Genomic DNA, 14,763 nt, shown 5'->3' with positions numbered 1-14,763 from the left:
GATAGTTTTGGCTTTTATTAAGATAGTATCTCTTATTCAAGCTTGATTTGAGGTTGTCTTGACTAAATGTGATGAAATATCTTCGGTGTAAATAGAAATGAATATACTATAGATCCATTTTTAGTTTGGCATGCATGATACATGGTATAAGTGGTGAATCTAGCAATTATCTGGCAACGTTAGCAGCTCATTAGTGGTTTATTTATTATTTTCATATGCTTGCTTAAGATTGCAGGTATTAAAATAGTGTTTCTATTTTATTTTTAGGTAAAATGTTTCCAAGGTTTGTAAAGGCTTGAGAAATTGTCATATCATCTAATATAATCTATCTAAATCTAAAGAAAGACACCTTCAAGTAAAGCTGTAACTTTAAATTTTTCTAGCACATAAATGATTTCATGCCAGAGTGGTTTTGTGCTTTTTCAGTTTCTACATACCATGAACAAAAGTTTGTGGAGACCTGACCATGTGCTTTTTGAACATCCCATTCCACATTTAGTCCCCATTTACAGTTATATTAACCTCCACTCCAACTCACTGGGAAGATGTTCCACTGGATTTTGGAATGTCCTTGTGGAGATTTGTTTTTATTCAGCCACAAAGTCACAAAGTGAGGACGCCTGGGGTGTATTCAAAGTTTCAATTCATCCCAAAAGCCACTGAAGATCTTCTACTCCAACCCATGTAAATCATATATTAATGGTGCTGGCTTTGAGCACAGGGTCATTGGCATGCTGGAACAGGTTTAGGTCTCCTCATTAAAGTGAATGGAGTCCCAAACTTTGTGGTAAGAGTTACCAGTTTTGAGGAACAACTACATATGGCTGGAAAAGTCAGGTGTCCAAAACCTTTGTCCATATAGTGTTTGTGAAACGACGAGGTGCATTGTTTGTAAATTAAAGCAGGAATTCATGTGATTCATGGATGTAGTACAACATTAACGGTAACTTCATTAAAAAAAGCCTGTGTCTTCTTGAAACATAATCCCACCAGCCCATTACTCATTATTGTCCTGTAAATTCAACTTTGTGCTTTACTTATTTAAAACACATCAAAACACATACAAACAAAATAATTATAAATTTAAAAAAAGTGTTTATTAAAGCAATTTCAGTAGCTTCCTAAGTAGCTAGCTAACTTTTTTGTTGCTAGATGCTAGCTACAAGCTAGTCACTTTAAAAAAAAACCTGTTAGCTGCTGTCCTTCATTACAGTCTAGGTGCAAACTATATTTATGAGGTAGCATCAAGAAGTTTTGAGACTAACTCAGTTTGATATAAGGCACTTTATTTATCTACATTTACACACTTCCTGCTCCCAGTATTCTTGCCACTTCTAGAATGTGTCCTGGAGTCTTCTTTTCGAAAGACATTTGCGTTGGACATCCACAACGTTGTCAAAACGTTGACTTTTGAGCTAGATCTTCATTTTCAGGCAGAGGGTGAGCCAAATCTGGTGAGTAGGGTGGATGCGGAAGTAAGATTATGTTGTTGCCAGTGAGAAAATCGCATGTGAGAAGAGCTCGGTGATGAAATCGCAAACATGGTAACGCACATGGTCAGAATAGAACCAGTTGCACAGCTCCTGATGTACACAGGACGATGTCTTTTGGCACAGTGACTTATCGGTGCTCCCTGCAACTGTGTGTGCATCCTTGTGCTGCCATCGTAAATGGAAAATGGTTATAAATTGTATAAAAATGTATGTTAGGTAGCTAACTAGGGGCTAACAGGTCAGGTTTTGTGTAGATTTTCACCTGGTTTGATTTGTTGAAAAAGTTGTAAGGTAAATCTAAAATAACCTCACAAAAATAATATGGAAATGTTTATATTTTTCATTTAAAATAAAGTCAGGACAGCGTTATTGTCATAATACACTGTTGCCAATGTGTATACAGTTTATGTGTGGAGATAAATCTAATTGTATGTGTGTAGTGTATGTGTTCTGTGGCTTGATGGACAGATATGTGTAAACGCAAAGAGAGAGGCAATTTCAGAGTGCGCCAGCAATTCCTTTACACCGGCAAAAACCAGGAACACTTGTCTCCACACTTGCTCGACATTATTGAATTATGTATCTCATCATGTGCCAGTGTAATAAACGTGCTGAGAGCGCTCTCGCCGAAACCATATTTGAGAGCTGTCTGCTATGTAACCTTAGCGGAAGAGTAACCGAGGCCAAGGACTCGGGTTGATGGTCAGCTCTGATGGCGCAGGGCTTTTTAGCAGCACACTCGCGCCGTTCCCTAGAGGGTGCGTTAAGTGCTGTTCAGCCCTAGACCCTTCCATCCATAATACATTCCCCTTTCTGCTTGCTATCCGAACTACTGTACCGCCAGCACCAAGCTCCTCCTTAAACTAGGCCAAGTATTACATCATGCACAAGCAAATGCAGACAAAAGCAAAAAGAAATTTACAAGTCTTAAATGAAAATATTCACAGCTGCACATGGAAAGGTGGCAAAATGTTCCCCCCGCAAACATTTCAGCAAGCTGCTTGGCTAAAGATGTAAATAGGTCACCTCTTACAGTATGTGCTCAAAGCATGTTTGTGGGTTTTTTCAGTCGGTTAATTCAATATTTCAAATAAAACGAGTGGTTCTTCTCCCTCAGAGAGACGGTAAACATAGGATGATTGATTTCTACACCCTGGCTTTCAAGCTCTGCTACTTTTGTATCCAATGACCCTCTGTAACCAACACTGCTTCAATGAAAGGCTTAAAAAATAAGCACATACACAATATTTTAACACGAGCCTTGGTTACTGAATGTTTAGAGCCACTTTTTCTGGCTCTAAACATTCAGTAACCAAGGCTCGTGTTAAAATATTGTGTATATGTGCTTATTTTTTAAGTCTTTCATTGAAGCAGTGTTGGTTCTCCATTTAGTTCCTTTAGTTCCTTAGTTCCACCCTGAGCTCGACTGGCTACTCTAAATTACTTCTACTTGTGTATTTATTAGGGATTGTAAGATTCAGGGATTTGCATCGGTGCATCAGCATAAAAGTTAACAATATTATGCATCGATTTAAAAAAGTGTGCATCGGATACTATCGGAAGATAAGATAAGATATACCTTTATTCGTCCCACAGTGGGGAAATTTCTCTGTTACAGCAGCAAAGAAAAAATAAATGCAAATATATAAAAGAATAGACACATACTATAGTATACAGTATGTACACAACACAATGTATAAATACAAATAAGGAAGAAAAAAAAGAGACCACTAGTAATTGGTTACGCACGCAAAGTTGGCATTTGTATCACGATGCATCGTTTTTAAATATTAGCAAAACCGATGCAGATGTGTTATTCTTTATTATTTAGAAAGTGACCAGTTATTTGTGACCGATATTTATTATGTAGATTGTTTTCTCCTCGCTAAACTGTTTCTCAAGCGTGTTCTCTCAGCACCGAAAATGGCACACTACGGAGACCAAGGAGTCTCATAAAATATAGATTAACATGGCAGAGGTAGAGCTGCATTTTCCTGGAGATGAAAAAGCTTTTTTTAATCCTTTTTTTTTTTTTTTGCACTACAATGGCCTGTTTGTGAAAGGGCCATGCGTTAGAGATCAGAAGGCACTTAAGCAAATATATGATTTGCTGCCTGTCGGACAAAAAGAAATAAAAGTAATCTATCTGTACCATATTGAATTGCATAGTATCACATTTTTTCCATTGCATCTTATTGCATTGAATCGCATTGTGTTAAATCAAAACGAAATCGGATCACACTGCATCGGAATGGGGTGAATCGTATTGCATCATAATTAGAGGTGGAGAGTAACAAACGACATTTATTCGCGTTACTGTTATTGAGTAGTTTTTTGTGTACTTCTACTTTTTAAAATAGATTTTTTTAAATCTGTAATTTTCCTATGAAGCCGCTTCATAGGTATCTTTAATGTTTCGTACCGTTGGCTATGCATCGAGATCCCTCTGTAAGTGTGTGTGTGTGTGTGTGTGTGTGTGTGTGTGTGTGTGTGTGTGTGTGCATGGTGCCCTGCAATATAATAGGGTATAGCAAATTTTTGCTTTTGCAGAAAATCTGATTTGATCCTTTGTGCAAAATGAATGGCCATTACTGACATTACTGTAATGGCTTTTAAAGCTGTGCTAGAGTAGACTGATGGAATATTATGGAGATGTGGTTCATTCAGAATTAAGCTCTTAAAGGTGTGATTGGTGGCTTTAAATTGGTCCGGTGAATGAACTGGCATTCCATTCACAGGGTATTCCTGCCTCAATCCAGTGTCCCCATGTTGTTCTGACTAAGATAAATCCTGGATTTATTACTGATTACTTTATGTATACAAAAGTATGCATGCATCTGATCAGCCCTTGTTTAATGACGATTATTATTATTATTATTATTATTATTATTATTATGATTATTATGATTATTATTATTTTCCGCTTTAATGCACTAGATTGACGTCCAAAATTCTTAATAACCAAGTGATGTGCCAAAGAACTAATTAAAATGCAAGATAATATGTTCTTCACAGCACTATTGAGAATTGGGACTAGATGCTTGTGATCTCTATTGGTTCTGTAACTCTTTGGATGAACACTGTTGGCGTTACAGTTCTCAGAGGACAGGCTGATGATGGAGCCCCCTCTCTCTCTCTCTCTCTCTCTCTCTCTCTCTCTCTCTCTCCCTCCAAGATTGTGAAAGACCCAGGAGAGAGAGTTTGAGGGAAGAGGAGGATTTCTGATCTGCAAACCCAGCTGTGTGTGCATGTGTGCCGGGTCTCCTTCACGCATGCCTGCTCCCCAACATCACCAAGACACCCATTCGAAAAAGAAAGCAACAGCCCTGGGTTTCACCCATAACGACATGTGACACACTTAGGGTGCATGCTGAGAGCACTGGAGAGTGTGCAGAAAGTCTTTTGTGTGCTTTTGTCTTCAGAATCAAGCTATTCATGCCTGCAACGTAGTGTGTAGTGTCCTTAGAACTTGTTCGCTATTTAATTATGCTATGCGCAATAGGATTTTAATATGGGAGTGTTTTACTTGGTGCCAGCTAAATGAAAAAGTGAAAAATGAGGATGCTTTTTTTTTAATGAATGGCTTGAGCAATCATGATGATTATGTACTTTTACAAAAAATATATATATATCTCCTGTCATTTATGATAATCAGAGAAATCACAAATGCAGATTCAGAACTCGGAGCCCCCCGAATATGATTTCAATTGTAGAGAAGTACAATACTTCAATTAAAACATACTTAAGTAAAAGAAAAATTACAGATTTAAAAAATCAATTTTAAAAAGTAGAAGTACACAAAAAACTACTCAATAACAGTAACGCGAATAAATGTCGTTTGTTACTTTCCACCTCTGATTATGATTACACTTTTGATAATGTATGGCTTGGTGGTTAGCACGTTGCCAATTTGCCTCACACCTCCAGGGTTGGGGGCTCAAATCCCACCTCTACACTATATATTCTCCTAATGCTTGGGTTCCTCCAGGTACTCCGTTTTTTTTTTCTCTCGGTCCAAAGACATGGCATCCCATCCAGAGCGTCTCCACCTTGTGCCCTAGGTTCCTAGGATAAGCTTCAGGCTCATCTGCTATTGATCATAGGTTGTTCCCAGTCATATTCGCTGATACTGAGGTTTTTTAATGAGCACCAATCCAAAGACATATAAACACATAAACCTCTGTAAAGTGTACCAAATCCAAATTTGATCAGAACAAGCGGATCTGAGCTAAGCTGTGGAGATTCTGAACAGTAAAGCAGTGCAGTAGAACAGCACTCACTCTCTGGGTTCTTCTCAGCGTTCACTCAGTCATCACCTAATCCACTTACCGCTACCGAGAGAGCTTAGCGTCAGCCATTAAGTATCTCGCATAGGTCTGTGTTGCCAGAGAGTAGAGCGAGAGACAGATGGGAAGGAGGTTAATGCAAAAACGACGGGCAGACAGAGAGAGTTTGGAGCTTCACAGCATCCATAAGTGTAAAGATTTTTTCATTTAAATATGATGTTGTGATGTGCAGGTAGCAATGTGCAGGACAGGGCGAAGGAAATTCCCCACGTACGAGTTTGAGGAAGTCTGAGGAAAAATAATACCCACACACATACAGTAGAATTAGAGCAAATCGATAACCAGCCCACGTTGAAAGAATTGAACGGATTTAGCGCAGGCAGGTTTACGCGTGGTATACCGCTTGTCCTTCGAAATAGGAAGCTTCTCCAACACCCACATTGGGACATTGAGAGTGGAAGGAAAGTGGCATTTTCTCTCACAAACCTATTTATCAACACACACCAGTCTTAGTGCTGCCTCCTCAGAATTCAGAAGCTCATCACACAAAAAGGCCCCGATCGCTTCCATATACATAGGGCAAATTAAAACCAAAACTAGAGGCAGATTCTTCCGTCAGATTCCTCAGACTTTTTACTGATCCGCAGGCTGCTGTGTCTGACAGTCTGACATTTCCAAAATTATTCTAAAGGAGGAAGTGACTGAGGGGGTCAGAGAGGATAATGGTTCTGTCCAGCTCTCAGACAGAACAGCCGCTTCCAGCTGATTCATCTGTCTTAACGTAGACTGCCCGGCTGCTGTCTACATCAGACCTCTGATATAGGATCAGTGCTTAACTGACAACAGCTCTGTTTCAGCTATTTATAGTCCAAAGTGTTTGCAGCAAATCGTTTGAAATTCCCAACCAGCGTTTTTCTACCACTCAATGCTTCTACACTGTGATTTTTTTGTACTTTTCTAGCATGTCTGATCATTTCAACAAGTTTCCTTGGATATTAGAGCAGTCTGGACTACCTGTCAGGAATAATGGAAGTCATGCCACTATACAGATTTTTCGATCTTACCATAACTATAGCGATACAACAAAATTGTAAAAATATTTTTAGTGGCAGACAAATAAAGCAGCGCATGCTCCGCCCACATACATATATACTGTATAGTTTATACAATCCGGTACTGTAAAATGCTCTGTTTTGATCAATTTCGTACTATAATTTGTTAAATATTCACAAATTACAATATACTATCTATCACCATGCTTTAAGACTCCTGGGTAGTCTAGGCCATGTCTTGAATTAAAAAATGATGATGGAGTCATCGGAATACTTCTCCATCGTAAGTCCTACCTGTAGTTTATGTTTGATGCACATGTAATGGCTGCTAATGATGATTCTTCTGAAAAATGGTGTACGTTATGTTTTTTTACTAACCTTATTATCAGATTAGCAAAAATTCCTAAATAGATTCACGTCTTTGGATCTTTATTTTACTTAGTAAAGTGTATATACATCTTTTGTGGTTATGTGTACAAGTACATTGATGTACATTGATCACAGTTTTTATTTTTGCACATTGTACTGTATAACATATTATACAGTAGGTATACTGGTCGGCACTATTTTGTGTAACTGTCCTGCACTGTTTTGTGTTGTCTGTTGTCTTTTGTCACTAGAATTCACACAATGCACTTTATGTGGATACGAGTTACTTTAATCCTTAGCTCTGTGTTCTGTGATGTAGCTCTATGTTGTGTGATGTAGCTCTATGTTGTTTTATGCAGCACCAGGATTCTGAATAAATGTTGTATCCCAACTATACTTCAGATACTGTGTATAGAGAATTGCTAAAGAAAAAAAGGATTGCTTTAAAGCTTTACTCTGCCATTGTGAAACCAAAGTTTTTACTGTATGTTCCAAGGTGAGTCACCTTGTATCTAAAAGTTCGACCCACATGCCAGTAACGTTCCAACCCAATTCCCAGAAACCCTCCTCGACTTATCCACCTGACCCTTGTTTGCTAGCCGGCTCAAGCTGGCTGAACCCAGTCCCCCAGACGACTTGCTTTGAACCTCTTCCCTACTTGACCTCACTCTTCCGGAGTGGCGTTTTGAGCTTTCAGCATATTGACAGAATAGCACTTCTGACTCGCGTGCACTCCATTGTATAGGATTAGACAAACTCTGACTGCACCACAAAGCTCAAGATGGGATAAAGGGAGACAACGAGATATTGAGATGTGTAGAACGTCCCATGGTAAAGCAGCTAGTTAATAAGCTGAAGTCTTTGTATAAATCCTTGTGAAAAAAAAAAAAAACTTCTTCCCTAATTAATTTCCTCACGTACCAGGTTTAATCAGGTACGCGCAACATCTCTGGGATATTTGCCTGCTTGAGAAAGAGCTCCCCGTGCTATTCCAGCATTTCCAAATCGGGCCTGATCCAGTGGGACTCCTGTTTGTGAACTGAGTCTCTTATGCCTGGATCACATGTCAGACTGCGGCGCGGCAGCATGCAGAAGAGCGGGGGGATGAAACACGAGTCTACTCTTTCCTGCAATACTGAAGCAAAAATGAAGATGTGACGAGCAAGCTCCACACACACACACACACACACACACACACACACACACACACACACACACAGGCACGCACAGAGAGTGACAGTGCCTTGTTATGCCGCTTGACATATGCGGCACTGTACTGCATGATGCTTTGTGAAAGTTACGCTTCACTTCTGAAGGAAGCGGCTCTACAATAGCATTTATCAAAAGCAGCAGCAGAAAAAATTACAAAAATCAGCTAGCCTCTGTTTTTCATACTTATAGATTACACTCCACTATGGCTGGTGATCTGGCTGCAGCTTTCTTATCAGGGAACGCATAATCTAATCTCAGAAACGAGAGACGAACCTCAGCGGTAAAAAAAAAAAATTACCGGCGAGCCTGAATCCCTTTTAACAAGTAGCACTACATCTTACTCAATTAGGGACGCTGAGCCCTTGTTGTTACACCCCATTTAAGGTAATTACCAGCGATTATAACTACACACTCAATGACAAGCGGAAAGGATGCATGACAGGGAAAGTATGGCTGGGCCTCTGCTGAATCAGGCAGCGTGTCAGAAGCGTACCCATGTATCCCCCCACCACCACCACCACCACCACACACACACACACACACACACACACCTTCCCACTCCCTGCTCCACCACCCCCACCTACCTCACTCGGCAAAGTCTATTTAGAGCAGCGCTCACCGTCCGGCCCATCACTGAGGCCGAGACATTTTCATTATTCAGCGCTGCTAAAACGCTTCCCAATATTGTGGGATGAATAAAATATCCAAGAACAATTTTGCAGAGGTGTATTAGCTTAGCATTTTCACTGCCTGACTCGGTCATTACGGAACTCGGGCAGCATCAGTCAGGCTTCAGTGAGGTCCATTTGTCTGCTTTAGGCCGGCTCTCTCGCTGTCGCCTTTAAAACAATTTCCTGTTTGACATACTAGAATAACTATTGATTGAAGGCTTGTATTACCGGAGGTTTGTGCTGTGCATTGATGCCCTCGTCCCGAATATTTTTATCATGTATATGTATTTCTAACAGCTATATCCTGGACAAAGCAAGTTTGAACTGTGATAGAAGTGTGTTTCTCTTCCGAACACACTCTTCCAAAATCAATGTTCGAAAAAGTCTTTGCTGTAGACATAATATAATATAATATAATATAATATAATATAATATAATATAATATAATATAATATAATATAATATAATATAATATAATGATTTTAGTTTTATGATTTGGATCAGACAAATGAGAGAGGTTTTTAAAATACTTTTACCTTTAAAATATTGTAACAATCAAATTTTCTTGTTGCCTTTGCAGGTACTATCAGGTAGAAATTTAAGCAATTCCATACCACACATTCTTCGTTTAAAGAGTAGCCCTATTTCTCAATGGATTGATTAGATTTACGGACCTTTTCCAGAGCGATTTACATTTATCTCATTAAAACAACCAAGCAGCTATGGGGTTAAGGGCGTTGTTTAGGGAATGGCAGTTTATTGTTAATGGGATTTGAACTCACGACCTTTGGAGCCAACGTCCACTAAGCTATGACTTCCCTCCAAAAATAGATTACACCTATTGCTAAAAATGTTTTCTGACTTCACCGAAAGCTTTTTGAAAATGAGTTTCATATAAAGTGATTTTTGTTTCTTCTTTTGTTACAAAGTTTGAATGAAAATTTTGCTACATTTGGTGTTTCGTATTTGGCAGTGTTGCATTGTTGGGACTTGAACTAACACACTTAGTGTGTTACACTGATTAGAAGTCCAATGTCTTAATCACTAAGCCACCTTTCCTCCTAGCACTATGGAAAATGCACATGTGGTAAAAACACTGGAGTTTTGTTTTAAGGCTATGTATTACTTTTTGTAAAACAATTTGTAGGTCCTCGGTTGGCTCATCCTTAAAAGCTCGCAAGTTTTATGCCGGCGACATCATAGGCTAGGAGTCAAGCCACTAAATTTGGCTGTGCACACTAGGTTGGAGGGATTGTTCCTCCCCTGCTAATTACAGGAAAGCAGATTGCATTCTCCTGAAAGTGTGTTGCATGTATCTTGGAAGAAACATGTGTTAGCATGCACAGTTTTCAGCTGGGAGTTCTTAATAAAAATATGGGAGAGAATTGGAAGTTTGCCCAATGTAGAAAAAAACAATGTCAATGAGCATACAGTGATGTAAGGTCTTACCTGGCGTAGACCTCGATATTAGAGATGGCGTAGAAATACTTGAGCAGGTTGTCCCTCTGCACATAAGTTCCTCCAAGCGCAGGCCTCAGCAGCCGTAGCTTCAAGTCCGTGAACGTGAAGAAATCTCTCAAACCTTTCAAGCTCTCCATGCGTGTGAACAGGTTGTCCATGTTGAGCAACCTGGGCCCTGCAAAAATGGCAAAGCGCTCCCGAACCTCAAATCGCACAATCTTCTCGTTCTTGGAGCCCACCCAGCGTGAGTACTGCTCAGTGCAGATCACCCGAGTCACATTGGTTGCTGAAAGATGTTCCACCTTCTTGGGCTGCATGCCGAACGCTTCCGTGCAGTCGTCAGCATAGTACTGGTATGGATGCCAGGTTCGGCCTTTGTCCATCGACTTCTCCAGCACCATGATAGTGGGACGACCATATTCAAAGGTGATCTCGATGTCGTCCGTCACCTCCAGGCTCTTGTTCCATGAGAGTGTGATGTTAGCTAGAAGTGGCTCTGGGAAGCGGCTCCATGTCACCGTTTGCCAGTAGGTGATGAGGCTAGTACTCTCACGATCCTGCATCAGCTGTGGTGGGTGGGCCAGGTCCGGAGTGGACGCGTCACATTCATCGCTACACAGGTATGGGTTTTCCTAAACCAGGAACAAAGAGCATTTGGTCAACACTACAATCCAGATAATGCAAGAACACGAACAAGATTTACCAATAAAAAATGAACGTTCTTTAGGGTCCTTGTGGAAGCCTGAGTCGGATTATATAGATTCTTGTTTGGGCCAGATTTGTTCACATAGTGGCAAAGCCATTGTCAGTTATTCATGTTCTATCTCTGTGGTGATTATGACTTGCTAGATAATATCTTCAATATTAGCGATCATAAAACATGCTTTTGATTGTCATTTTATATTTTCTGATTTGAATTTGGAACTTGTAAATAAGTTTCATGTACTAAAAATTTGTCCATCTGGAAAAATACATGCTAGTTTATTAATCATTTGTGATCAGGCATGACATATAACTTTAACACTGTATACAACAATGTAAATTTCACAAAATCTGCCATTAGATTAAGGGCCCAATGTTGTTTCTTTGAGTTTTTTGTTATTTTTGAAAAAAAATTTAAGATGTCTGAAAGACTTCTGGTCTAGAACGTTTTATAATATTAAACAATTTCTGAAGTTTGTATCATTACAATTCCATATACAGTCACTTGCAAGAGACAAACCTGGAAACCATTGGAAGTGGTAGTTCAGAGGTTAAGACATTGATCCAAACTGAATGCAGCAAAGTTGAGAAAATATGGCGGCACCCACTGATAAACATTACCAGTAGAAGGAATGCCTTTATAGTACATCTAAGTGGCAACTCGCAGTGAGAAAATCGAATACTGAGGTATGCAAAAAAAAATGTAAATAATAAAAAGAAAAGGCAGGAATGTAAGTAAATTTGAATGAGCCTAATTTGAAAAGAAAATAAAAATAAATAAGAAGTAGCTTCATGTCTCTTTAGAGGTCACTGATATTACAAGAATATGACTGTTCATATGGCTGTATTGCTTATTGAATAGCTGCATTAAGCAAATAAATAGGACAAACAGAATTTTATCAATGTTTATATTGTACCATTTGTAAGTTTCACTGAAAAATGTGAAATTACAACTGCATTAGTTACACAGAATACAGTGTCTATTTTTTTCAAACTTATTTGTTTAATTCTAAAAAATTATAAAATCATAAACAAATGGAACCATGCCAACTTTCATTTTAATATAATATAGTTTGTTATAATGTGACATTTATTTTCGGCCCAGGACCCCCAATCAAATGAGATTTTTGGCACACCTTTGTCATAAATATATTTCACCCCATCTTAAGAACATCTTGTCTTTCATGGCAGTTAGTGGATCGTTGGCTTACACTGCTTAACCCTAGATTAACACTGTCCCATTTTTAAAGTCCCTGTAATTTGTATAGTTGTGAACACAGACAGGACACATTTGCTCCAGTGTTCTACTGACATAGAAATGGAATGGATTAGTCGACAGACAGCCATGTGGTCACCTGAACACTTAATACATTTATATTAGAGATATCAGTGAAGTCAACAGTCACATCGAGGGTGTAAAATGACTTAATATACAGTAGTTATACCATAGTGTATGATGGGATTCAAATATTTTTAACCCCAGCTTTAACCCAAGAAATAAAATACAACATGGCATGCTGTTATAGAAAAATATTCAGCATTGGGTTGCTATGATGTGCACTGAAGTGAAGTGCAGTCAATATTGCTAATATAAAGTGGATTATTTTCCATTAACAAAATGTCCTGAATAAGTAGATTTATTAATGAACAGCATATATTACTATCCATTTAGAATTACATATTAAGCTACAGGATATTCATGAAAAAAACCTCATTTATGTTACCACTTTCATTGCAACAGCTACAACAAATTGTCCCTCACCAGCTTCTCTCTGTTTTCCAGTCTTCTCATTTCCTTTCTTACAAAAAAAGCAGAAAAAAAGGAATTTCAGGAAACTGCAAAGTGCAGACTTTTCTCATGGCAGAAAACGTAATGGTTACGTTAATGTGCTGACACTGACTTAAGTCTTCTTCCATAAATGTTTAATGTCTCTTTATAGAACACTTCACCACAGCAATGTGTCCATTTTTCTTTGTTAAATAGCAACAGGTTTTCTCTTATTGTTTTCGCTTAAATTATGCAGCGCATCTGACAAACAGGTCATTGTGAATGAGTTCAGTAGAAACAAACGATATTGTTGTAAAACGTGCGCATTAATATATACAACTGGAACTGCTGTCAGAGCTTCTGACCAATCACAATCAACAATTTAACAGCGCTATGTGGGATTACTGACAGAAACACACAACATGTACGACTGAATGATTCCTATGCAAGATCAGTAACAATGCTTAGAAAAGCAATCCTGTATGTTCCCTTGTAATGTACAATACTCCACCAACACACCGTTAATGCCTAATCTTGACCGAGTCTGGAATCTAATCTTAGCACAGCAAACCTTAGGTTACCTTTGCTTCTCAATCCCTTACCCAGAACGCTAAATCCAGGCCAGCTGCTGCTCCAGGTGGCTCTCGTACAAACCCCCACAGCCACCAGCCTGACAGGAATCCTGTCATTGCTAATAAGGTGCAAAGTAGAGTGTTTGGCAATACGTTCATTTCCACTCTTATGGTTCAGATTCACACACACACACACACACACACACACACACACACACACACACACACACACACATACACATGCATACACACTCACAGAGTTTGTGGCTATGGCTGTCAAAACACAGAGCCAGATTCAATAAACAAGAATCAATTTGTTGTACATGAAACTAGTCTGACTTCTTTACTGAAAATTACTGGTTCATCTATACAAGCATCATGTTCTCCATACACTTCTACAAGCTCAACAATTTATATTTCCATGTGACATGAGCGTTTTCAGCTCATTTAGATCGATTTTATTTTACAGTATTGAGCTAAAAATAGGCTGAAATTCACCTCACAACTCACGCTCACATTGCAGCCTGAGGTTTTATTTAAATCATATGCCCATGACCTGGATCAAGTACTCAGCCAGGTAGAAGGTCACACTTAATATCATATAATTACATTGAGGCTTTTTAATCTTACTTTTTTCTTATTATAAGGTTATCAAAGAATGTATAGAATTCATACTAGACTGGCTGTTCTTTCATTCTTTTATTCATTCATTCATCTACAGTGACCTTTTTATCCTGGTCAGGATCATGTTCAGTGGTGAACAATGAAGTATTTCGACTTAATTCTTGTATTTAAATACATTAATTATCTTATTAGAGAAATTTTGGGAAACTTCGTCTTCACTAAATTATTTAATGCGTAATATCGTCCTTTTTACTCCAGTACATTTTAGTACATTAAGTGGTAGCTCAGTGGTTAAGGCTCTGGGTTACTCATTGGAAGGTCAAGGTTTAAGCCTTGGTATTGTCAAGCTGCCACTTTTGGGGCCCATGACAAGACTCTTAACCCTCCATGCTCCAGGGGGTGCTTTGAAATGTCTGACCCCGTGCTCTAAACCCCGGTTTCCTAACATCACTGGGATATATGAAGAATGAATTTCTCTGTAATGTACATTTGACAAGTATAAAGCCCCTTTCTTTTTCTTTCTTTTGTAGAAAATCTTGCCGTATCTCATTAC

The 14,763-nt window shown here is 38.8% G+C and overlaps 1 protein-coding gene across 2 annotated transcripts in view; it reads right to left on the bottom strand.

Annotated features, from left to right (window-relative positions):
* ntng2a (netrin g2a) overlaps window positions 1–14,763 on the bottom strand; it is a 75,322-nt gene that overhangs the window by 42,365 nt on the left and 18,194 nt on the right. For both annotated transcript variants that reach the window (XM_046872145.1, XM_046872146.1), the window contains exon 3: window positions 10,533–11,176. In XM_046872145.1, coding sequence (XP_046728101.1) covers window positions 10,533–11,176 — 644 coding nt within the window. The remainder of the gene's footprint in view (window positions 1–10,532; window positions 11,177–14,763) is intronic.

The sequence above is a fragment of the Silurus meridionalis genome, chromosome 17 (assembly GCF_014805685.1).
Source record: "Silurus meridionalis isolate SWU-2019-XX chromosome 17, ASM1480568v1, whole genome shotgun sequence".
Classification (NCBI taxonomy): Eukaryota; Metazoa; Chordata; class Actinopteri; order Siluriformes; family Siluridae; genus Silurus; species Silurus meridionalis.
The sequence above is the reverse complement of the archived record's forward strand: the minus strand, read 5'-3'. Positions and strand labels throughout refer to the sequence as shown.